This window comes from Lutjanus erythropterus, chromosome 21 (assembly GCF_056507025.1).
Source record: "Lutjanus erythropterus isolate fLutEry1 chromosome 21, fLutEry1.hap2, whole genome shotgun sequence".
Taxonomy (NCBI): Eukaryota; Metazoa; Chordata; class Actinopteri; order Lutjaniformes; family Lutjanidae; genus Lutjanus; species Lutjanus erythropterus.
The window spans coordinates 30,346,843-30,373,589 of NC_139337.1; the positions used below are offsets into that span (position 1 = coordinate 30,346,843).

General features: G+C 41.0%; 1 protein-coding gene across 10 annotated transcripts in view; it reads right to left on the reverse strand.

Annotated features, from left to right (window-relative positions):
• Positions 1-26,747, reverse strand: part of tnikb (TRAF2 and NCK interacting kinase b) — a 55,977-nt gene that overhangs the window by 24,185 nt on the left and 5,045 nt on the right. For 8 of the 10 annotated variants that reach the window (XM_084747744.1, XM_084747743.1, XM_084747750.1 and 5 more), the window contains exons 2-15: positions 24,542-24,607; positions 14,227-14,283; positions 13,856-13,981; positions 12,396-12,506; positions 11,295-11,385; positions 9,587-9,717; positions 8,443-8,497; positions 7,908-7,986; positions 6,827-7,002; positions 6,643-6,709; positions 6,293-6,491; positions 5,232-5,348; positions 3,845-3,931; positions 1,810-2,007 (exon numbers count right to left, since the gene is read on the reverse strand). In XM_084747744.1, coding sequence (XP_084603870.1) covers positions 1,810-2,007; positions 3,845-3,931; positions 5,232-5,348; positions 6,293-6,491; positions 6,643-6,709; positions 6,827-7,002; positions 7,908-7,986; positions 8,443-8,497; positions 9,587-9,717; positions 11,295-11,385; positions 12,396-12,506; positions 13,856-13,981; positions 14,227-14,283; positions 24,542-24,607 — 1,560 coding nt within the window. The remainder of the gene's footprint in view (positions 1-1,809; positions 2,008-3,844; positions 3,932-5,231; positions 5,349-6,292; positions 6,492-6,642; positions 6,710-6,826; positions 7,003-7,907; positions 7,987-8,442; positions 8,498-9,586; positions 9,718-11,294; positions 11,386-12,395; positions 12,507-13,855; positions 13,982-14,226; positions 14,284-24,541; positions 24,608-26,747) is intronic. The other 2 variants (XM_084747745.1, XM_084747751.1) reach the window with 1 other exon arrangement.

Here is a 26,747-nt window from a genome sequence, read left to right on the forward strand (position 1 = left end):
TCCTACAAGACAATCTGTCCAACACAACACTGAACAGCAAATAAGACCTACAAGAGTTTCATTCCAAAATGCACTGCCAAGATCCATAATTTGAATTAATAAAAGCTACTTTTAAGTTTAATTTAATGCTGACATTTAAATTCTGAATTTATTATTTAAACAAACAAAATTATTATTATTATTATTGATGAGCAGAGGCCATCAGATCATTTATGATCACACAAGGGTCACTGAAATCTTTCTGCATTACTCTTAAAAAATGAAAAATTAAATTTTGAAACTCTACATTTGACAAACGTTAAACTTTCACAGCACTGTTGTCCTGTTGTTGCACCTAAAAGAATCAGAAAACAGTCATTCTGAAGCATCATCACAGGTGAGACAGAGTCTCCTGCAGGTACAGTTCAGATGATACCTGGAGGACAGAAAACTCCACAAAGACAACATAAACAAACACATTGTTAACCTGCAGGGAGATTCGACCAGATAATCAGGGCGTGTTGGTGTTCTAATGAATGAAAACTGCCTCTTTACAGCCGACTCAGCTCTGTCATTGTGGCTGAACAGCTGTTTGTGCTCGAGTGTGTTGTTAAGTGTGAGCTGCTCTGTGGGCGGAGGCCTGTTCTCACATGCAGACCTGCCGACTGTCTCCGTCTGCAGAGCTTCACCTGAGTGTCTGTGCACACACACACACACATTTACATGTTAGCAGAGCTGCCTCTGGACCACAGTGTGTGTGTTTGTGTGTGTGTGTGTGTGTGTGTGTGTGTGTGTGTGTGTGTGTGTGTGTGTCCTTGGTAGAAAAAAAACCCCAACGTACTCACACTACACACCGCTCATTTCTTAACCAGTCTGTAAACAATAAAATCTCTTTAAAAAGAAAAAAAAGAGGAAAATGTTGTATTGAACTGGTGTATTTTGTGTTTCTGTACATGAATTGTGATTTAAAGTGATTTTTTAAAAAAAACACATTTACATTTGTATTTTTAAGTTTTATCTTCATTTAAGACTCTTAAAGGGACAGTTCAGATTATTTGAAGTGTGGTTGTACGAGGTACTTATTCATAGTCAGTGTGTTACTACAGTAAAAAAATCTATATCAATCTAAGTGTATGCTATACTTAGAATATTTTCATCACTTTGCTGTCAGACAGACTTTTTTAACTGGAAACTGCTGTTATATGAGCCAAATATCACTTTCTCCAAAACCACCAAACTCCACAGACAAAGTCACCCATTTTACCACTCAGATCACGGGAGCTTCAGGTCAGTTGCTGCCTTGATCTGTTAGTTTGTTTGCATTATTGTGTGACTTCTGTGAGTCTGAACTAACCCTTTGAAACACTGAAGTCACACAATAACACACACTAACTGACCAGTGGACGCAGCAGTAGTCCAACAACTCCTGTGTTCTGTGAGGTAAAAATGACCAGTTTTGCCAGTGGAGTTTGGTTGGTGTGGAGACAGCGATATCTGGCTTATATAACGGCAGTTTCCTGTACGAAAAGTATAATAGTGTGCACTTAAACTGAGGTGGCTGACATGTAAAATGAATTTATTTTAACTTGTTTAAACATGTATAACACACATCAGTTTCAGTCCATCTAAAGAATATCCTAGATGCATAATTTTCCTGAAACGAGACATTACTATGCTGGAATCAAGAAAAAAATAACTCTATATGGCAGAAATCACCTGAAACAAATTGCTAAGTTTTGAAATAGTGTACTTGTTTTAGGAAAATAAGTTTTTGTGTGTAATGAAGTAAAAAAGTGAGTGTGTGTGTGTGCCTCAGGTCGTGCAGGTTACCTCTTTGGCCCAGGCGGGCTTGTCGTTGCTGCCGGGCGCCTGGTCTTTGTAGTGGTACAGCTGCTTCTTGTCCTGCGGTGGCCGCGGCGGCTCCTGCTGCTGCTGCTGCAGCGACACCAGGTACGCTCGCTCCTGCTGCAGCTGCCTCTGCAGCCGCTCGGCCTGCCGCTGCTCCTCGATCTGCTTCCTCTTGTACTCCTGCACGTCAAACACAACAGAGGAGAAACAGCAGGTCAGCAGGAGAAAAACTGAATTCAATTCAGGGGTCTGCGATCAATATACAATATCTTATGTCCATTTAACTCGATCAGTTACATGTATGTCAACTCACAAAATGCAACTAAATTATGATTCAGCATTTTTTTGACTGAACTCTCAGACATTTGTGACACAGACATGGCATGGAAATTTCAAAATAAAGGCACATCTTAAATATGACAACATAGATTGATAATCTCGCTTTACATCAATAATATTGGATCGTTGAACATTGAATCTATGTATTGATCCAGACTGACTCCTTTTAAGGAAGCCAAAACAGAATTTTGGGCAATATTCAACCATAAATAATTAGCATTCACTGGTTACCTCAGTAATATAACATTAAAATGTGATTTAAACTGTTATTAGACACTAAAATGTAACCAGACTGATGAAAGGCTTGTTGTTTCTGCAGCTCTTTAATGCAGGATTCACTCTGCTCTGAATCAGTGGTGCAGAACCTGCATTTAAATCATAATTAATTGATGAAGTCATGACAGGAAAAATCAATTACTGAGGAAAGCACCTTGTCCAGGCGGCGGTTTGACAGGAGGATTTATCATATTGATAGCAGGCAAAAATGACAGGTCATCTAATAGTAGATAAAAACTTATAACTGGTGTTAAACTCCATATATCAATCTAATGTTTGATGTATTACTTTGGAGGGAGATGTTTTGTTTATATTAAATATTATGACAAGTTTTACATTTTGGTGTAAAACTTGACAAATGCCATCAACCGATCCGCCTGGAAGCTCAGTTTGAAACTGTCTGTGCATGTTTCTCACACCGTGTCATCAGGTCAGAGGACATTTTTCTGAGCCGTGTGTGAAAGTCTGCAGTGCCCGACGTGTGTGTGTGTGTGTGTGCGTGTGTGTGTGTGTGTGTGTCCTTTCAGAAACAGGCTGCTGGTGAAACCCAGCTGGATAGAGCTGGACTCCTTGTTAAAAAACGACTTATTGTGGCGCTCAAAGCAGCAAAAAATACATCTGAGAGACTCAACAGTAATGTGTCTTTGTAGAAATCGTGACCTGGTTACTGAAGACGATCCACAGACCTTGCTGTGAGAAGGCTCGTGCTTGTGACAGCGTGCACTACAAACATTAATGCCGTCCTGCAGCCTTTCATCCATGAGTAGATGCACTCTTCCTTCTGCATAGTGATGCGATTGTCGGGTGTAGTTCAGTAAAACTACAATAGTTCTTTCAGGAAACTGCTCACAGCAAAGTCTGTAGATTATCTTAAGTAACCAGATCATGATTTCTGGAGAGAGACGGTGGTTTTGAGCTTTTTAAATGTATTTTTTTGGTGATTTGAGCACCGTCTAGTCCCATTATATCGGAGAGAAGGCAGACATCTCTGTGGAAGAGTCATCTCACGGCGCCATCTCAACCCGTATTTTTGTACTTTGTCCCAAGATAGAAAGTCTCTGGACTGAAATATTCAGCATCTTTTACTTTATTCTGAAAATCCCTCTGTGTGTATTTATTGATTTGATGTTTTTTAACTTTTCTCTGGAGCTGACGTGCGATTCTGTCTTCTCTCAGTGTTGATCGAGTATCGACCGTTTTCGCCACGTCACAATTTTCTGCGTGTAAATGACAAACTGACGTGGAACCAGCCTTCGCCCCGTCGTCCAAGTCCTGGTACCCGAGCTGTTTCCATGGCTACCAACCTCTGAGCTGTCGTCATGGAAACTTTTGTCATTGTCGTCTTAAGAACAAGAACTTTTTCTGTGTGTGTGTGTGTGTGTTCATGTGTGTGTGATGTTACCAGCAGTAAGGCCTGCTCCTGCAGGAGCTGCTGCTGCAGGATCTCCAGCTGCCTCTGCTCCTCCTCCAGCTGTCTACGGATATACTCCTAACCAATCAGCACCCGGGAGCCAAGCGAGAGACGCAACCAATCAGAGAGCACCGAGGCAGGCGAGAAGCAAATCGGAGCCCAGGCAACCAGTGACATCGGCAGAGCAGGAAATAGGAGGAAATGAAAGAGGAGGACAGAGAGAAAAGTAGATTTATTGAAGAGGTGTGAAAGCAGGGATTTAGTCAGAAATAGACGAGGAGAGATAAAAAGAGAGAAGCAGCAGGAGGCTGTAATTAGTAGAAGAGGAAGACGTGCTTATTATTGGAGGGAGGACGCTGAAGATCAGTGTGACATCAGCTGAGGAAGAAGGTGGAGATTTATGTCTGAAAAGTAGAGCGTTCAGGGATCGCGGCTCTGCAGGAAAAGTTCACTATTAGTCATGCAGTCACTCGCAAATCCTCCCGTCTCCTCTGTTACACTCTAATACTGCATCTGTGGGAGATTCGACACATACTTCTCCATTTCTCTCTTTATAACTGTAAGAACACTGAATCAGACTGCACCAGAAACTTTAACTGTGTTTAAGAATCACGATCCACGCGGCACCAATTACTTTAAAAGTTTTTAACTTTCACTTTCACTAAAAACTCAGCACATATTTGTCCTTTCTTTTGACATTTGAAATAATGGCAACATTCAGGAGCTTTAGTTTTACTGTAGTTAATGTTTGTGGTAACACTTTATTTGACAGGGTGTGCAGAAGAAAAGTAGTTTAAGAATATTTAAATGTTAATTATTTAATTAGTGACACATAACACCTGTAAGTCATACTGTAAGACTGGGGTCCACAGAATTATGTGGGTTTTCTTTCTGATCTTTGGATAGTTTAATTTCTCCAAACTTTAAAAGACTCAAACCAAATAAAATGAGAAGCAAAATTCTCTGGTCACTTGTAGACAAGATTGAACAGGATGGATTGTAGTTGTTCCTTCATTTTAAGGGGTCACAAGCCCAAAATAAAAGCATGTGAGCCCTTGTCTATTTTCTGTCCTTCATCACTGGTTGCACATATGAGGAGGTTTTTTTCTGCCTCAAATTGTTTGTCTGAGAGGATTAAATTAGCCAGTAATTTTAAAATTTTTAAATATTGTCTAAAGTATATATATTTGATAGTGAGTATATCTATATATCGTATCACCTCTCATACAAAGGGAGAAGAAGGAGTAACTTATATGAATGTGAGTGAACTGCAGAGGTTACATCAGAAAGCTGAGCGGTGAGTTTTCAGGAGTTAGGAAGCCACGCCCCTCTGGATGACACCTGTGATGTAACGTCTGTGGGTCAGGTGTTCTCCTACCTGTTCTCTCTCTGCGTGCCTCCTCTCCTCCTCCCGGCGGAGCTGCTCCATCTCTTCGTACCTCCTCCTCTGCTCTCGCTCCTGCTGCTTCCTAATCTCTCGCTCCCGACGCTGTTGCTGTGGGTGGAGGAGATTTTTTTTTTTTTTTTTAACACAACAACGCTTTCCACTCAGTGTGTGTGTGTGTTTGTGTGCACATCAGGTGTGTTTCCCTGGCATTTGGATAAGTGCTAACATCACAGGTGTGGTGGGTTTTGCATGAAGACAAGTCATTTTATAATCAAAGCTGAGATGTTTTGTAAAAGGTGAAAACAGCCACGGGCTAAAACAGGCACACAGTCATTCTCAATTATCACGTGTGATGCAGAAGGTGTCGTCTCTCTGTCTCCATCAGGAGTCATCTGCTCTTTTCAGCTGTCTTTTATCTTTATAAATCATTTAAGACTCATTTCTATGCACCGATTATGCTGCAAACTTTACAGCGCTGATATACTTTATTTGAGGTAACTGTTTGAGCTTAACACTACATGTCCACAAGATGCAACTGACCCTTCGCTCAGCCCCTCCTGCAAACAGCACCTGTCCAGTCAAAGATTATCAGCTGTAACTATGGTGACGCAGGCCTGTCAAGCTTCGCATTTCTCACTGATCTCTCTGAGACCAGCGATACTCGGTGTGTCATGAGTCTGGACAGTTTCAAAAAGAAAAATACAAGAGCACACATGAATTAAACTTTGTCTTTAATTACTCCAATGTAGGCTACAAACATTAGCATGTCTGGCTAACTAATGCTAGCTCTCTAGCTGCAGTAATGTTAGCCCCAGCCACACTTACATTACCACTGCATCCAAACAATGTTTGCTGGAACGTAAGCTAGCTTTAGCCTCAGTCTGTTAGCATGAACCTTATATCATGTATGCAACTGCTGAGCAACTTTACATGTTTACTCATCTATTTTCAGATTTCCTTCCATCTGATGCTCACAACCTTATGCTTGAACATATTTTACCTCATTGGCTCAATAAAAACAGTGCTGGTGGACGAATAAAACAGTAAACTACCTCCTCCAGCCGCCTCCTCTGCTCTTTCTGCTCCTCGATGCGTTTCTGTCTCTCAGCCAGTAGTTGGCGCTTGTGTTCCTCGTTCTGCTGCTGCTCCAGCTGCTGACGCCGGATCAGCTCCGACCGCTCCTTATTGGCCAGTTGGAGACGCAGGAAGTCCCGCCTCAGAGTGGACTCCCCGGGAATGTTGATGATGGAACTAGAGGAGGATTAGGACTCTTTATTTATTAACAATGTAATCAAGGTTATCTAATTTTATATATATCGTTATATGTTATATATATATGTATATATATGTATATATGTAATAACACTCTGTAATCTTCATTTCCATTAAATAGTAATAGTACCTGGGTTCTCCGATGTCCCTCTCTTCATCCTCCTCTTCACTCCCACTGTACTCATATTCTGTCTCATCTGATGGAAACACACACTTCATGTTAGCATTCATACATTTTTAAAAGAGCTGAGCCTTCATGCAGCTGTTTGCAGCTGTGAGGTGAGTCAGTGAGTGTGGGTGCAGGGCTTCCTCACCCCTCTCCCCCCTCCTCTTCTTGGTGCGGTCGATGTGGTCCTTCAGCTGGATGCGGACCTGCCGCTCGTTGGGGAGGTCCCTGATGAACGGGTGTTTGAGGAGCTGCTCCGTGCTCGGTCTCTGACTGTGACTCTTCACCAGACAGCTCTCTATGAAGGACTGGAACTTCTTCGACCTGCACGCACACACACACACACACACAGGCAAGTGAGACATGTGGCTGATTTGATGATTTTAAAGAATAATTTAATACCAGACTAAAAGACTTAAAGTTTAAAGTGTGCTCCACCTGTAACCAAAATCATATTCAAACTTTTTAGAAACTTTAAAACTTTTAAAGGTACACATGCCATGTTAAAATAGGGTTATTCTTTAAAAGTAAGCAAATGATATCTGACGTCAAACACCCATGTGATGACATAATTTGCTTATTAATGACATCATCAGTTATTTGCATAAAGCTTGTGTTGGAGAAGAGAACACTTTAACCCATATAAGAGGTAACTCGCACTTTGAAAAGTTTCAGTCCAGAGTAAATTTCAGAACTCCCCCTCCTGCAGCGAGCTGTGTCCTCCTGGGTCGTGTGTAGAAGGGAAGCCTTCACTTGCAAAACTCTCATGAGATCATATTTCAGGTTAAATGTTCGCTCTCGCGTGATCTTTCACAGGTCTGGGGTTCCCTTCTACGCACGGCTGTCATCCTGCCTGCCACCACGGCACAAGAGAGGGAGAGGAAGAGGCCGCTGCGCTGTTTGCAAAATAAGTCTCTAAACTTGGAAATAAAGTCGCCAAGAGGGTCTGAAAAGTTTCTAAATGAGTTGGGTAAGCTGTATGGATTAGTACTTCATTTAACACCACTTTAAACTGCACCTTTACAAAGAACATGTGTGGGGTTGCGTTTGAAATCAGATTACTGCTGCATGTGGACCATAATGAGGACGAGAGGAAGCCTGATGTGACGCTGACACTGCATAATAACCACAGAGCAGGTGCAGAGGAAATATCTGTGTGTGTGTGTGTGTGTGTGTGTGTGTGTGTGTGTGTGTGTGTGTGTGTGTGTGTGTGTGTTTTAGTGACTCACCACTTCTTTGACTTGAGTCTGGGGGCAGGATTTCTGGGGATGAGGAAGAGCGCTCTCATTGGGTGCATGTCACACAGAGCTGAGGAGGAGACGGAGAAGAAAGAGGAGAGGAGAGGAGAGGAGAGGAGAGGAGAGGAGAGGAGAGGAGAGGAGAGGAGAGGAGAGGAGAGGAGAGGAGAGGAGAGGAAACGGAGGATAAGAAAGAGAACCAGGGGACAGGAGACAAGATAAGGGAACGAAATACAGAAAAGGAGAGTAGACAAGAAGAAAGGAGAGGAAACAAGGGTAAAGAAATTAAACAAAAGGAGACATAATCAGACAGGGAGAGGAAAGGAAATGATGAGAAAGGGAAAGGACACATGAAGAGATGAGACAAGAGAAGAGGAAAGGAGCAAAGGAAAGGAAATGAAACATGAGGCAAGAATGAGACAAGGAAAAGGAGAAAACAGAGATGTATTTGGATGTTAAACTGGGAGACAAAGTGTCCTTCGTGTCCACTCGTGCTGGTTTAGTGAGTCGGATGTTTCACACTTACGTGGTGCTCCCTCTGCCATCTCTATGGCTGTGATACCGAGCGACCACAGATCACTCTGCAGAGACACACACAGGGAGAAAACTGAAAACTTTCACATCCTAAAAACGTGTTACCGACTTCACACATCATGTTTTTCTGTACTTGTTAAGTGATAAAAATACAGACAGATAAATTACCCATCTGCCACTGCTGCTATTGTAGATCTTTGTAACTTTTTTATCAATATTTTCTGATTCTAACACCATTTATCTGCTAACAAACTGCTATTTGAGGTTGATGTTGATCTTGTGAGATGAACTGAGGGTTTCTTGACACGTAAAAAGCCCCAGAGGGTGAGAGTTAATGGTGTCTTAACGGCGCCATGCTCGTCCTCCACAGGCTCGCCACAGGGATCCATCCTGTCCCCATTACTACACACACACACACACACACACACACACAGCAGAGAGTGCAGGAGTCACACTGCTGAGAAGACTTCACACAGGCCTGAGGTCAGTGGTTTGTCCAGTCAGAGCTTGAATTAGAGCTGCAACTAACCATTATTTCCATAGCCGATTAATCGGTTGATTATTTTCTAAATTAATCAATTAATAGTTGTTTCTTTAAAATGTCAGAAAATGGTGAAAAATGTTTCCAAAAACCTAAAACGACGTCCTCAAATGTCTTGTCTTACTCACAATCCTAATATATTCAGTTTACTTTCACATAAAACAGAAAATATTAACATTTAAGAAGGTGAAATCTGAGTTTTGACTTGTTGTCTAGTTGTCAATTAATTTAATCATTGATTGAATTAGTTTTCTCTCTCTGATATGTGCTGGTCTGATGTTCGCAGCGTCTAGCCTGTTTTGGTTCATTGTTTTGATGGCGTGGCTGCACACAGGCAGCCCTCAAACAGCACGTCTGAGGTTGTATTGTCGAGAAAAGAAGAAGAAGAATCACAGAACAGTTCATGATGTACCGTTTTCATTCCCAGAAAACATCCTCAGATGAGTCGAGCGTTCCAGCATCAACTGGCAGTGAGATGAAGGAAACAGTGTGTGTACATACTGTACTGTATGATACCGGCACTGAAGGCAGTCGAGCAGCATGTAGATTCACACACACACACACACACACACACACACACACACATCAGGCGTACCTTGAAGTCATACGTGGCGTCGGGGTTCTCATCACAGGCGATAACCTCCGGGGCCATCCAGTACGGCGTCCCAATAAACGTGTTCCTCCGCCCCACTGTACGATCCAGCTGAGCGCTGACACCAAAGTCCACTGCAAACACACACACACACACACACACACACACACACACACACACACACACACACACACACACACACACACACACGCACAGAGTTATATACAGTGGTGGAAAGAGTGCTGAAAATCTATACTCAAGTACAAGTAAAAGTACTGGTGTAGAAGTACAAAGTATTCATTACTTTACTTAAGATAATCCACAGACCTTGTTGTGAGCAGCTTCATGCAGGACCTACTTTTGATTTGTACATTTTAAAGTAAAACGCATCGATCTGCTGAACTTTCAAGAGCAAAATTTTTGAACTTGGTGATCCTGCAAATAATTTTGTGCTCTAGAAAACAATTAATCATAAACAAAGTGGCTGTATGGACCCTTTTACAGTTTGTTAACAATGAGAAAGCTGCGTGTGCATTTTGGCAACAGAAGTACGACGGACCACAACAGCTTGTCAGTGGGCCGCTGCAAACACGAGCAGTTCTGATCGCGTCCTCAGTCCAGTCAACACATTTAAGAGCTTGCAGCAGCAGACGCCGCCGGTTACTCTGAAACCGTCATGATCCTGTCAGAATTTTGAACAACTTATATCGACCACTGGAATATCGATTCTGAAGTATCATTCACTCAACAAACAGAGATTTTGGTGATTTTGGAGCTGATAAAATGTTTAATTCAACCTTTGCAGTTTGATAACTCGTCTGGATGACTGGAGGAGAACTCTACTTCTGTTGCTGAAATGCACATGCAGTTTTTCAATGACGTGTTCCGGCTCAACAAGGGTGCATAATGCATTATTTTGTATTATTTTCAGGAAGCAAAACCACAACTTTGCTCCCCCTTAACTGAACAATGGAGATGGATTTGCTCCGTTTGCTCCACTGCTTTGATGCCTCTGGACAACTATATTTATTCAGCGGCTTTTTAACTGAGCATTGGGCAAAAAATAGACCAGAATTATGCCCGTGAGACACAGCTGAGACGTGAGCGTGCACAGAGCTGCAGACGCCGGGTGGACAGGAAGGACTGAAACATCATTTTATCATAACTGCTGTAATATAGGGACATTTGAGGGGATATTATTCTGAAACCTTACGCTCTTCCTGCAGTTATTCTGGTGAGAGTATCACAAAAGCAGTGTGAGGCTTTACTCTACACTCAGGTTGCAGAATGTAAGCACTTTCATTAATCGATCATTAGAAAAATTAACAACCAATTAACTGTTTCATTGTTATTAAAAAAAAAACAATTTCCACAGTAACATATTGCATTTTCTCTGACAGCATTATGAAACATATTAAATACATATACTCCTATATCAGATAACATGCTCATAAAAATAATCTGTTATATTTCAGATCTTTAAATTCTTGATTCTTGATCACTTATTGATCAATTATTATCATCTCTACTCTACACAGACACTGATCCACTGACTCCACTCCTTTTCTTTGTGAAAATATCTTATTTACGATCATCAAACAGTATTTTTAGCTGCGACCGGTTTGTTCAGCACCAGCAGACATTACACAAGATGACAGTTTGTGTGTGTGTGTGTGTGTGTGTGTGTGTGTGTGTGTGTTTCTCCTCTCACCTAGTTTAACCTCTGCGTTCTCCGTCAGCAGCACGTTCTGGCCCTTGATATCTCTGTGGATGACCTTGTGCTGGTGGAGGTGGGTCAGACCCTGGAGACACACAAACACATGAAGGTCAAACTCTGAGAGAAAAAAGGAAAAAAAAAAAAAGGTTTGCTGCTGTCCTCCTTTCTTCAGGAGAACGTTCTCTGTACGTCTGCAGGCAGACTGGACTGGGAGCTTCCTGTCATGTATTCATTCCTTCATGCCACTTTTTTGCACATGCTGGTCATGGCTGCATGACTTTTATTTTACTTTATTAAAGAAAAAAAGCAGAAGCACTTTACGTTAACAGGAAGAACAAAATTTAAACAAAAAATATTATTTAATACTGGAATTTTTCAAGTTGTCATTTTTCTTTGTTTTATAATATCAGAATAAATTGTTAACTAGATATTACTGCTTATTCATTAACTAAGATGTTATGTGTTTAATATGATGAACATGTAACAGTAAAATTTAGAATCAATAATAATAAATCTTTACAATAGCTCCTTTAAATAACAAATATGTATATCTGTATCATGAGTTTTTTATTAACGCTACTACAAGGAGTTTTAAACTTGTTATAAACAGTCTCACTTTATTATTGATGTACATTAATTAAGTTTTATTTCTATTTAATTATTCTTAATGGCAGCCACTGAGAAGGAAAAAGTCTGTTTATATTTTAGTTAAATTGAGTAGACCTTTAGCCAGTTCAAAATAATGAAGGAGGAGATTATTATTGAGATAATTTATTATATTTTGTGGTTATTATGGAGGAAACACTACTGCTTTTGTCCACAGGGGGCTCCAACATCAACAAAATATGACAGTTCCTTGTATTTGCTGTAAAACTATGGGAGATAAATTATATTGAGAGCAACCTGCAGCAGAAAAAAACAAAAAATATCTGAAATAATACAGAATATCAAAATATGGAGTTCCTCAGGGAACCTTATGGGGTTCCCTCATATTGTAATTGTTTCCCGGTAAAAGTGTTCCACCAAACTTGTATTTTTTTTAAGACAGATGTTTTCATGCAGACACATAACCAGAGGTGAAGTCTGGCGTCTCACCCTGAGGATCTCTCTGCAGATGTAGGCGATCCACTCCTCCTTCAGAGAGTTCCCTTTGGTGTTTTTGATCAGATCTGTCACCGATCCGGCCCCGCAGAACTCCATCACCAGCTGCACACAAACACACAAACAAACAATGTTTCTGTACGGATTATCACAGGTTTATACGTCCACTTTAGCCCTTCAGGTTTTTCCCACAGACAGATCACATGCTGTTGCACTGACGGCTGCTGCTAACACTAAACAAAACAAATGGATCAGGAGTAGTTTGGTAGAAAAAAAGAAAACTCTGTACTGAACACATCAAAACACAGGTTTTCCTCCAGTTCTTAGCTCATATGAAAGCGAGGAGCGTCATTAGAAACACTGCAGCGCTGCGTCGAACTGAGGGAAAATAGTTGTTTTGTTAGTCGATTAGTCCTCAAACTAATGAACTGTATTACTGAAAAAATAAACAGAAATCAACTCTCTGCTGTTTGCAGAAATTCAGCTGTTACAAAATTCACAGAGCCACAGTAGTGATCGAGACAGAAATGGACATTAGTTTGGTCCAAGTCGTGCGTGAATGAAACATGAGTCATTCACAGACTCACCAACCTCGAGACCTCAAAAAATTGAGCGTCATAGAATTTGTTTCCTGCATTCTGGTGACTTTTAGATAACAAAATAATGAGTACACATTTTTGGGCAAACAGAGTAGGACTGAACGATCTGGAAAAAATATCTAATAGTGATTATTTTGACTGATATTGCACCTGCAATATGATTTGTGATATTAGAAGGAAAGCTAATTTATACATCATTGTCCTCATTTTCATTTTAAACATAAAATTATGGTGTTTTTGCAAGAATAGATGTTTTCTGAAGTCTTAAATAATTTGACACACATTTTGTGCCTCCTGCAGTTTGAATACATTCTGATTAACTGTTCTGCCCTAAAACACTGACCTGTAACTGACACGTCCTAGCTGGAATGGCACCACACCATTTAGCCTCATCTGGTCCAATTTCAAATTTGATTACACAAAAAATTAATATTTTACCAACATGCTTCTTTCCATGAAAACTTTACGTGCGAAATGCTAATTCTTCTGTCCATGACCTCTGAAATTTTCTTTCTTTCTCTTAGTGTTTCTCTGTGATCTTTCCCTGACCTTAACAAAATCTCGTGAGAGTTTTGCAAATCAATGGTTCTCTTCTAGACACGACTTTCACTCACTGAGGAGAGAAAACAGCCATACAGCAGGTGCCAGCAGCTTTCTTTCACTCATGAAAACACATTTAGCGCAGCTGCGTTGTTGTCTGTGCAGAAACAGTAGGGCTTATACAGGTCTGACAGTGTCGGAAATATATGAAAATATGTGAGAATAGTGAAAAACTGGGAGTGTATGGTCATTTGTTGAATATATGAAGGGGGTGTGTTCAAGCTAAAATAAAACTGCAGACACGAGCGAACGTACCCAGAGCTGGTCGTCCATTCCTGGAGGGTTCTTCTTGATGAAGGCTCCATAATAGGTAGCGATGTTCCTGTGGTGGCTGTACTTCTTTAACATGTTGATCTCTGCTTTAATCTCCTCCTCCTCATCCTAAAACACACAACACACACACACACACACACACACAGAGTCAACACGATGATAAAACAAACATTCTGTGTTCACTGAAATGTAAAAATAGAAAGAGACTCCTGGAGGAAATCAGATGAAGTCCAGTGAGGACAAACTGCTGCTCAGACGCCCTCAAGACAGACGCTGTGCGCTCCGTCCCAAACTGTGAGAGTGTGTGTGCGTGTGTGTGTGTGTGTGTGTGTGTGTGTGTGTGTGTCACTTACTCCTGTGACGTCCATGACCTTAATAGCAGCAAGCTGGCCTGTTTTGACATGGCGACCCTGAAAGACACAAAGAGAAAATTTTAGTTCAGTCAACAATTAATTCAATTCCATCACTTAAGGTGTCTGTGTGTGTGTGTGTGTGTGTGTGTGTGTGTGTGTGTGTGTGTGTGTGTGTTTACATCTCCAGAGAATCAGGTGTGTGCATTTATGTGATGAACATTGTTGTTCAGTTGCAGCACAAAGTAGGAGAAGAGTGTGAAAATAAAATCATAATAAAGGTGCGAGTTAAGTTCTCAAATGACATCAGTGTAACTGAGTACCGATCCACATTAAATCAATCATGCAAGCCTCCAGAAAATGTTCCCCAACAGCTCAAATCTCTGTTTTAAATGTAAAATACACAAAGGTACTTTTTTCCATCTGTTCTGTTCATGTTATCACATCCAGGTATTTTAAAAGAGATTTGTTCTGTAACCCAGGAGATTAACTGTAAACTGTTCGTCACTTTATCTGCTGAACCATCATTCAGACAGTTTCTTTGATAAAGACACCAAATCTCTGTTAATAATTCTTTTATTTTTGACTAATAAGCGTGTCTCGCTGCAGCGGTCGGCTCCACAGGTGGCTGACATGTGGTTCTCACAGAAATCTGCTCGTCTGCCTCTGGAGAAACTGATTTATGATCTCAGTGATGAATCGGACAGATTCTGGTGACTTTGGAAAATCCTGCACTCCTTTAATTCAGATTTTCCTCCAGAAATCCTGGAAGACAATGATTGACTGTGCAATTTATTTCTTTACAATTGATTAATTGAGGAGAGAACTGACAATGTGCAACCCTCATATGTAAAATATCAAAAGTCAAGTACAGGTAAGTGTGAATGTTTATTCTGTTCCCCTGTTTATGCATCAAACCAACCCACTGATCATATCTGATTGATCTTCTTCGTAAATTGCTGTATCCTGATGATGGCAGCTGGCTCGACATGCAAACATTCATTAAACGGGCTAAAAACCAAATTACAGCTGGACACGTTTGTTGCTGACGGTTCCATAGTTCCAGTTAATGAGATAATTATTAGATAACTGTTTCCCATCTGTGTTGATCTGCAGCCAAATCACAGATTCTGTGTTCAAGAATCACTCTGACACACAGCTCCTTTTTGGTTTCTCGGTCTCAAAGCTCTTGGAAAAAGTATTTCTGCAGCGACAGGAAATTATTTGGCCACGCTTGAACTAAAACGCTCCAAATTAAGATCTCTGGAATTCTTGTTCGGTTCACAGTCCTGCTTTTTTTCCATGAGCCGCTCGCTGTGGTGACGTGTGCTGGTAAAAACATCAGAGACGAGGATATTCATCACTGCACTGGCTGCTCAAAACCTGCATCATTTCTTTTATTCCCTGAAACTTTCCTCATAGTAAAAAGAAAACAGAAAAAAGTAAAGAAGAATTATTATACCCCCCCTTACAGTGACTGACTTTCAGAAAGATAAAAGATAAAATGAAGATTATAGGTCAATAATGTTACAACTTCCATATCATACGACTTTTTGTCTCATAAAGAAAAGTATCTTATAACTCTGAAACTCTTTTCTTGTAATTAACTTGTTCTGTAATTTTAAGCACATCACGTTTTTGACAAACCTTTATCCACGCTGCTCTCAAATACACATCAAACTGCACATCACATAGCTGAAGTTTCCCGCACATCCTCCAACGCCACACAAACTAAACTCCTGCTTCCAGGACCATTGAAATGCTCACTTGTGCTTCAGCTCATAAACTTTATTTTTACCCGCTGTGCCTGATCTGTACTCTCAACACAGAAGAGACAGACGTGAGATGGCTGGAAAAAAAATGATGCGTTTAATTGTTGTTTTTTTTACCAAAAAAGCAAAAAGCAAAGACTTCCTCTTTCCTAACTTGCAGCCCCTTGTATTTATCTTCGTGACCCCTTGGAGGGACCCCGACCCTGAGGTTGGGAACCACCGCACTGGAGGATGAAGCCGTACCTGTTGAAGTGTTTGAAATCCAACAGAGTCGAACTTCTCCTCCTCTAAACTGCTCCCTGCATCACAGCTGTTAAAGCGAGAAAGTGGAAATTCATCCACCTCACCATCATCCCACCACCCCATCACACACACACACACACACACACACACACACACACCATCTCCTCATGGTAACCTAGCAACAGGGCTGGCAGGTTGTTTAGTGAGGGCAAAGAACGGGGGGTTGGAAGAGGCAAAGTGATGGCTGTGTGTGTGTTTGTGTGTGTTTGCGTGCATGTTTGTGCATGAGTGTGTGTGTTAGGAGGCCATGATATTTCACACTGTGGGTCACTTGCACATGTGAGTTGCTCAGATTCACACACACACACACACACGCACACACACACACACACACACACACACACACACACACACACACACAGAGCGTGTTGGTTACTCAGTGTTGCATCAGACACTGAATGTATCTGACAGGCTGAAACCACCTCAGAGTACGGAAAGTCTCTTGTTCTCTTCTTTGCATCTTTCTGACCGTCTCTCATCTTTTTTTTTTCATCACTCACTCCCTCTCTTTGTCTGTCAGTCTGTCAGTGTCTCTCAGTCAGTCATGATGCAGCAGCAGCAGCTCTATGAAGAGCAGGTAGGAGATAAGTTGAGGAGTGTGAGGATCAAAGACGATCTAAAGCTTGATTTATGATTGGTCAACACTCATCAGATGTCTCTCGACTAGAGATGTGAGCGATGAGTTGACTGCACGATTAAACGTCACCATCCTCTCTAGTCCGCACCAGAGGGACTAGTCAGTTAATATTTTATTCATGCGCACTGCCAGTTAACTTCTGCCTCAGCAAAGTCAGACAGATGACAGCTCGTAAAAACCAGCGCGGTTTGACAGTTTTTTGACATAGAAAATGAAAATAAAGTTGAATGTAGGCTGTGACAGAATAAACTGATGTGTAACCACTCAACTGGAGCAACATGTGACCACATTAACCACAGACAAAGACATTAACCTGCAAGCAGAGCAGGGATGCGTGCAGTGCATGCTGGTTAGATTTGTGTCTGACTTGATCCCGACTTGCTCTCACATCATGCAACGATAATCTCACATGACCAAGGTGGCCACTGACTCTGATTGGCTCTTAATTTTCACAGCAAACACCACATCTAGTACAAAAACCTGATTTGTAATATTTAACTTTAGATGTATTAGTCTTATGTTGCGAACTTTTTAATCTGTCAAGAAGCATATATTTTGTGTCTGATGATAATAATAAAGTTTATTTATATGACTTATCAAACAAACAGTTACAAAGTGCTTTACAAGGCAGACAGCAGAACAGAGGATAATGTGACAGCAGCAGGATCTCATCTATTGTAGCTTCAATCAGGATCAATAACACAGTCTGCAAACTACAGGCAACCTACAGGTGATCTAACAGGATGCTAGTGTCATTTCCTGTATATTCTCTTAAGTCAGCTGGAAATTGTCTGACCTGACTGCAGTTTTTTCCTGCAGATCATTTTGAACAAGCCTAAAGTGACTGACCTGCAGACACAGTGGTTCCTGAGGTGAAGCATTTAGTGACTTGCTGTCATGTTTTATAGGTTCATGCACACTGTTCGTATTACACGCCTCAAAGTTCCACACATTTCACCAGCATTTAAAATACGATTTAGAGATTGTAGACTTTGATTTACAGCCTCAAATGGCTCTTGATACGCACAGTATTGTTTCCATTGAGGTTTAACATTACCAATTAATAAACTGTGTCTCAATTTTACCTGCTTTCCAGGTGTCTTCTTCCTGTTGGACTAGTTGACTTACTCTCAGTCACCTCACTCTGTATTTATACTTTTGCATCAGTAAAATATATACAGAAAGAAAAAAAGGTCAACCTCCAAACTCTACCTACAGAAAATCATTTATTCCTGTTGCCATAAAATATCTTAATCAGGACAGGCACTTTTTGAAGCCAGCCTACTGCCTCGGCACACAGCACTTTAAATCGATTTACTGTTTGTAACCTCAGCTCAGTCCTCACCATCAACCACCTGCTGCTCTTTTCAATGCAGCTTCTATTGTGCCTATATGCAAATGTATTTTAACGTTTTTTGTTTGGATGTGATATGTTGTGTTTTTAATGTACCTGCCTTTTTTTCTGCACATGTGAGCAAATACAAATTTCTGTCATTTGCATGCAAATAGTAAACAATAAAGTGTTTTTCTATTCCATATTTTATTTATATTTCTCTGACAAATCTGCTGCCGTTTAGTCATGGAAATGCACAGAAATAAAAAACATTATACGTAGTTTTCCTGCCCATCTTGTTTAATCAAATGGCCAGACCAAACATAGAACACACAGCGACGCAGGAACACAAAGGTACACAATGAAATACATAAAACATCAATACATCAAGCGACAACAAGAAACCTTGCCTATGCTTAACCATGACTAAACATCATCAGCTGCCAAATGGGACACTATAATCATCAGCTGAGTCATCATGAGCATTTAACAGTTTTTTCATTTGCGAGATAAAAGAATTATTCAGCCTGTCAGATCTTTGGTAGTCTGAATCTCCAAACAGCTCAAACTCTCCATAAGGTGGACGAACAGGATTGCTTCATAAAAAATATTACGTGACTCAGCTGGAGCACGTCTACAGTTCAGATCAACATGAATCTCTCCTGGTTAAATCATCGGTACAAAAGATAAAGAAGTGCATTAGAATATATCCCAAGATGCATTTCATCGAAAAACATCCATACATCAAGTTTAAAATTCTGTGTTCAATTCAGCATGATCCTTGCACAACCCCAGTTCCAAAAAAGTTTGGAGAGACATTTCATCATCTACAATCCATAATATCATTAGAAAAATCAGAGAATCCAGAGAAAACCGACACTGACTGTCTGTGACCTTTGACCCCTCAGGCAGCACTGCATTAAAAACTGAATTAAAAACACTTTTCAAAAAACTGGGTCCCAAGGAAATAAACAAAAGTGATCTCGATCACCAGGACCAAGGCTTTCCACATGTTCTGTTGATTTTGGGATTTACTCAGTAAAGTTATTCAGAGCGAGATAACTCAGTAAATCTGCTCCTTGGTCCTCAGGTTAAGTGTGTGAACTGTTGCCGTCTCTGCAGGACAAACGGCAGCGATCCGCCACGATGAAGCAATAACAGTCGACGCAGATAAAACAGCAGAGATGAGAGGAAGAGATACCGCTTCAGAGAGGCGCTTTGTTTTACTATCTGTCTTCCTCCGACACTGACGGCCGGCCAAACAATCTCCCAAAGGTGACACAGAGCTCCCAGGGTGTGTGTGTAAGAGTGTGTGTGTGTGTGTGTGTGAGAGAGAGAGAGAGAGAGAGATTATGGCATGAGGAAGCTGTGTTAAAACCCCACCTGAGTCCACACATGCAGGCAGGCAGAGAGAGATAAAGATAGCGACAGAGCGAGAACAGAGGGAGGTGGCAGGTGAGGAGGAGGAGGAGGACTGGAGATAGAAAGAGGGCAGAATATCCTTTGGAGGCAGCCTGAGGCGTAAAAACACACCTCAGGTCCCGCGTTCAGACAAGCCTCGCATACTTCACCTGAACACAAGCCCCAACACATCGAGACGGAGACAGAAACAGACTGAGAGAGGCAACATACCAGCTCCTGACCCGCCGCTGTCATGATTCAAGTGGATGGAAACAGAAGCAGTAGGGAGGATTACTTTAAAAATGTATTTCAGTACTATTTTTACTATTTTTACCTGTTAGAAAATGTCAGTAACCTAATCCAAGTATCACAATATTAAAATAATATTACTTCAGTACCAAATATAGTTAACTTGTTTAGCCTAATAAAATGTTTTATGTCTGTTGTTAGGTTTGTTAATCCTTCCTTTGCATGAATTCTCATTTAGAGACCCGCTAATGTTAGCGGCTGTTCTGTGTACAAATCCATTAAAAAACATCATCAACAGAAAATGGGTCTACTACTAGCAACTACTAGCACCCAGCAGCTAGCTTGCTTAGATCATAAAGTGAGGTGAGATCCACAGATAACACTGTCATTTAAGTCACTGCAGGGGAAATTCCTTCAAGCATCAGTCCTAGTTTCAAGCAGTCAGAGTCAGGAATTGTTTCAAATGTTTCAAATGTCAAAAGTTAGCTAACAGCTGTGTACGATAGAACATTAATGCTAAAAGATTGAGGCTAAAGCTAGCTTACATCTCAGCAAGCACTGGTCGGATGATGAAATATGCAGGTATATCTACACGATAGATGACAGAAATACACTCATTAATGTGAAAAAAGGAAGCGCAGGGACTCGACTGGTGCAGACCTTGAGACGGGTCACCCAGCTGGATGAGACAGCCGGGATAAGAGCTAAGCTAACCCGGTTTAGACCTGAGACAGCGAGCCAGAGAGAGACACATCACTGTCGGCCCACTTTGATTCTGCATCAGCCCACATCCACCGACTCTGAGCCTCCTCCACACCTTCAACCTGCACAGAAATGGAAAGCTTGACAGCCCTATTCATGGTTGCGAAGCTATGATTGGACAGTTGCTGTTCGGAGGTGGGGCTTAGCAAAGTGTCAGTTATAAACTAGTTCTGATTAACAGTGACACCACCGCAGTGGGACACAATGAGACAGATGTTCAGAGACAAAACCCGCAGGTTGCAGGAGCCTCTCTGTGTTTCAATCAATGCTTCAAATTCAATAAACTCCACTTTGTAAACGCTGATTAATCAAGTCCAGTAAAAAGTCCCAGCCAGTTAACGCTGCATCCTCATTGGTCAAAGCTTGTATCTGATTTTTCACACACCTGAACTATGAGGTAAGATAAAACAAGTGTGGGAAAAACATCACAGGTTTGATTAATTTAATATAACCCCCTGAAATGATCAACAGCTGCAGTAAAAGGTAAACTTTAAGTATATTTTTCACGCTTTAATGCTGACAGTCTTCACCATCATTCAGATATTTCTTGTCTCCTGCTGCTGACTGTCTGTATCTGTGAAGATTCCTCAAAGTGGGAGCCAGGAGGGGCGGAGTCAGCGGCCCGAGGGGAGAAAAACCATGTTGGCAGGGAGGATGAATGAAAAAAAAAAAGAGCCACAGTCAGAGCTGGAAAGTAACTTAGCATATTAAATACTTAACGTGACTATTTCCATTTTGGATGATCCATATTTTACTTTCCCTCGCCTTTATTTCAGAGGAGGATATCGGCTAATTCTTTCTTTTACGACTCCCACAGCTTCATAAAATTTTCCTAGGAAGCAGCTGACATGTAATTGCAAATTTCTGATGAAGTTTCCTAGAAAAAAATGATGTAATTTGGCACTAATTATAGGCAAAATGGAGACACTTACAATTAATTAATTCCAGTTAATTTCTATCTGAGCCTGGAGAGTCTTTGATTGAGTGCACAGCATGTCTGCAGACATGCAAATATCTGGAAAATCTATAATCATTTTACAGATTTCTGTCTTTTGAGTCTTTTTGCTGTCTAGAATTGTATTTCCTAAGCTGCAGGTCTCATCCCAGGGTTGTGGAGTCTTTATACGATATCCTGATTATATATATTAATAATTATTACAATTTATTTTTATTTGAGAGTCCAAAATCCTCCTAGAGTAGCTCTCTTTTGCACCGGCGTCTGTTTCATATTACTTGTACTGTGTGTTACGGTGCACGGTTCTCCTCCTCGTGGTGCAGCCGTGTTTTGAAAGTAGAAGATTAACTCGGGTGCCTGTAAACGTCTGCAAAGCAAAGCAGTGAGTACTTTCTCTCTTAAGCCGGTATTAAGTTCTCAGGGTTCCATCAGTGTCGTACAAGTTCACACTTTACAAGAGCTCATTCAAAGTTCACTTCACTGACAGAAAAATGAACCAGTTCACCTTCAGACATCAACGTCTTCAACTCTGAAATAAAGATGGTAATTAGAACCATAAAGGGTTCTTCAGCTTGTCCCCTTTTTGGGGTTCCAACAGAGGTTCCACTTCAACCCCTTTCAGAGAGTTCTACGTAGAAACAAACATGAAGAGTTATACCCCAAACCATCTGTGAGAGGTTCTACAGAGAACCCTTGTATGGTGTAATGGTTCCACCCAGAGCCCTCTCCCAGGATCCTATCCAGAACCTTTCCACCTTGTAAGGGTTCTAACAAGAACCCACCCAGGGAGTTTGAACAAGAACTCTCTCATATTCCAAGGGTTTTATCTAGAACCCACCCGGGGAGTTATACCAAGAACCTTTTTATATTCCAAGGATTTTAACTGGAACCCACCCAAGGAGTTCTACTGAGAACCCATTTAAATTTCAGGGATTTCATCTGGAACCCACACAGGGAGTTCGACCAAGAACCCTTTTATATTCCAAGGGTTTTAGCTAGAACACACCTCAGGAGTTACACAAAGAACCTTTTTATATTCTATGATACCAAGAACCCTTTCATATTCCAAGGGTTTTATCTAGAATCCACCCAGGGAGCTCTGCCAATTTCAGGATTTCAACAATCCTTGTAGAACTCTTTCATCCAAAAAGGGTTCTTAATGGAAACTTAGTCTTCCAAAGAACCCTTAAGGAACCCTGTGCTTGAAAAAAGATTCTTCAGAAGCAAGTGGTTCTGGGTAAAACTTCAGCCCTTCAGAAAGAGCCCCTTTGGAACCCTTATTTCTAAGAGCTTAAGGGGAAGATGTAAAGATCACGCACTAACTTTACAGACACTGAGCATCACTGATTAATGTTTTTTCTTAGAAATTGTTCGGTGTAATCTATAACACCGGTGTTGTCATGACATTATTAACCTGTGGGAAAATTTTCTTACCGTGGAAACTGCGTGTGTGTGTTTGTGTGTGTGTGTGTGTGTGTTTTCTTAATTGATAAGGTGATGCTGCTTGCAAACACACAACAGCAGCAGAAAAGCAAAAATCTAATGTCTGAAGATCAGAGCAACCAGGTTTCCTTCTGTTTGATGAAATAAAACTGATGCTTCAGGTATTAATCTGCCCACTTAGATTCTGGATGGGAGTGTATTTTTTATGAGGTGATGCTTCTTTCAGTGTGTGTTATTATTTTATAATGCGAGGTCTTAATTTACCCACCATGCTTTGTGATCGATCACAGTTTGGGCTCATCTTGTTCTATCAATCATTTTACCGAGGGAGGCGTCACCTTGTTGAAACAGCAGATCAATAAAACAGAACATCCAGCAGCCACAGCGAACGTGTCGAGGCTCTGTGTGTCTCTGTGTGTGTATCAGCAGACATGTGAGAGTGTGTTAATTACTGTGAGAGAGCACACACACACACACACACACACACACACACACACACACAGCCTCTCTGCTGTGTTGTTACAGAGTGTGTGGGCGTCTTCCGCTGCTGCCTAACAAAGGACAAAGTCAGGAGTAACTTCAGATTTGCTCAAAATGAAATTGTGTTGTTTCTTTGAGCTCATGTTGGAGTCAGAGGAGGAGGAGGAGGATGAGGAAGAGGAGGAGAGGATGAAGACACTTCCTACTGAGCCACAAATTCCCAGATCACCTTTTATCAAACATGCTATGAGCAGCGGACACTGTGATCACAAACTACAAGCCAAAACACAGCATCTGATCCCTGAAATGTCCATCGTGTCATCCGTCCACCTTTACCAAAGTCAAAGTCAAATTCAAGCTCTTTTAAAGCAGGTTCAAGATGCTTTTTCAAGCTTTTTCACTTTTGATAAATAACATATTTATATACAAAATAATTATTTCTCCTCTTTATTGCATTAAATCAGATGTTACTCCACTATTATCAGCAAAAATTATGTTTTTATACGTTTCCTTATCCAATGAACAGCTCTACCAGACAAAACAATGTCAAACGAGGTGCAATTACTGCCAATTCTAGACAATCAATTAATTATCAATTAATACACCCAGAACCTCCTATGAGAGGTTCTGCAGAGAACCCTTCTATGGTGTAATGGTTCCACTCAGAGCCCTCTCTGGGGATGCTAACAAGAACCTACCCAAGGCGTTCTAACAAGAACCCTCTAATATTCCGAGGGTTTTATCTAGAGCATATCCTGGCGGTTCTACCAAGAACCCATTTATATTCCAAGGGTTTTGTCTGGAACCCATCCCGAGGGTTCTACTGAGAATCCTTTCACATCTCAAGGGTTTAATCGTGATCAACTGTTGCAGCTCTAACACAGTATGTGATGTGAATGTCGTTTGTTTTTGCACAGTGTTCACAGAGGGAAGCTTCACACAAACACGTGGCAGCGTCACACTCGTGGATTATGAAGTCTTACCTTATAGACCTGCCCATAGGTGCCATTTCCAACCAGTTCAACCAGCTCAAAGATACCAGCTGGGTCCTGAGAAACAGAGAGACAGACAGAGAGACAGAGATGAATGAGGAGAAGGAGGAGAACAAAAAGACAAAGTTAGTCAGGAGAACGTGAACTGGACTAAACTGGACGCAAGACGAATGTTGGAATTTCTTTGTGGAATTTGACCTTCACACACAGACACACTGAAAGGTTGACTGAGCTCTGCATACCTGTGGTTTTATCCTGTGAAAAGCCTCTCTGTGTCACCACACTGTATTTATTCCTTCAGTGGGTAACCTGCGAGTTTACAGCCTCCAGATTCTGACAGAAACCATCCAGACCGGTTTATAATCGGCTTTATGTGACTGTATGCATGACACAGACTGTACACTCCGACAACAGGGCGGCACCATGAAAGAGAAGATCATTTCATGTAGAGATGACTCCTCAAATTCAACATTACATCCAAAGTTAGTCTCTGCAGGCCTAAACAAGTGCAGTTCTCTTACTAAGCTAAAACTGCTTCAGGAGAAATGGTGTCATTAAAGTTAAAGCTTGACATTTTGGGAAAGAGGTTTCTTTGCCATCGAGCTGAGAGTTAGATGAGAAAATTCACACCACTCATGTCTGTTCTGTAAATATGAAGCCAGCAGCTGGTTAGCTTACATTACCTTTATCTCTATAAACAGATTTCTGCACACAAATTCAGACTCTTGAAATCTGATCAAAGTCGCAATCGTGTGTCAAACTACCATTTTAAATGAAACATCATCGTGCTGCAGAAATGTCCTGCACATCATGTTTTACAGACTTAAGAAAACATCTCTGTTTGGTACAGTTCCTTGCAGAAATCACACCATAATATGTTTAAAACGAAAATGAGAATAATGATGTAAAATTTAGCATCCCTTTTAATGTTGCAATTGCAATATCAGTCAAAATAATCGGAATAAAATGTTTTTTCAAAATCGTTCAACCCTGTATCAGAGGCGTTCTGGTTGGCATTTGTAGTCTGAGTCATATTGACCAGGGATGCACTGATTGGCAGGTGAGAGACCGGGACCAGTGTGACCGGCGCTGACCGGTGAACAGCCAGTCAGTGTCACATATCCAATTTTGTACCGGTCATATTCACACACAGGCTGCGCACGATGGTCACGTCAAGTGTGCAGCGACACAGACAGTGACATCACGGCCACAACAGCATTCACCACAGCCAAACACACTCAGACACATGAAGTCGGTGTCAGCAACAGAATCCAAGAACAAGATAAACAGAAGACAGTCAGTCTACAAGGAGACGGAGCAGCTGATGGTGTTACTGAACAACGGTGAACTTTCAGCTCTTCATGCTAATGTTAGCCAGCAGCAGACTGCTGTTCACAGACTGACAGTTAAAATCTCACCTCCTGTTCTCACTGAAGAATAAACAACCTGTGTTGATGCGTCTCCTCAAACATTTCCTCATCCGGACTCGTTAAACTTCTACTTCTGTTTTTCTCACTGCAAAGTTTTACTTCAGCAAACTGTTGGACCGCGCCAGTCTCCAGTCTGCTTCCACATGAAATCACATTTCCTATGAGATCTTACGAGATCTTAATATAATAATATATTGGAATCGACAGGTTAGACTGAAACAAAGTTAAGTTAATATGATTTGTGCAGGGAAAATAAAAATGCTGGTGCTGTCACCCTGACCTTTATTTCACTAAAATTCAACTTGAACTTTTTTCAGTGTCTGGACTTTTCTGTTAAAGGCTGCTAAAAGGGAAACATTAAGCGTATTAACAGTTTTGTTTTGGCTTTAGATGTGCTGGAAAGTTGACATTTTTTACCCTTGCACAGCCAGGCAAGCGGTTTCCTGTTTCCTGTCTGCAAGCTAAGCTAAGCTACCCAGCTGCTGGCTGTAGTTTCATAGTTAGAAAGCAGATACTGAACCTCAGTATGAAGGCAAATATTTCTCAAAACTTCAAACTATTTCTCGTCATATAAACATTAATATCACTAAAAACAAATAATGTCAATAATCAGTATCTATGGTGACGAGATTTTCCCGGTGTTAATATCTGTAAAACACTAAAATGTACCATTTTTCAACATCTGCTACCAAATTATCGCGTCTTTCCACCACAATTAAAATAATAATGATAACATTAGACTTGTTTTCAGCGGTTACATGAATGTT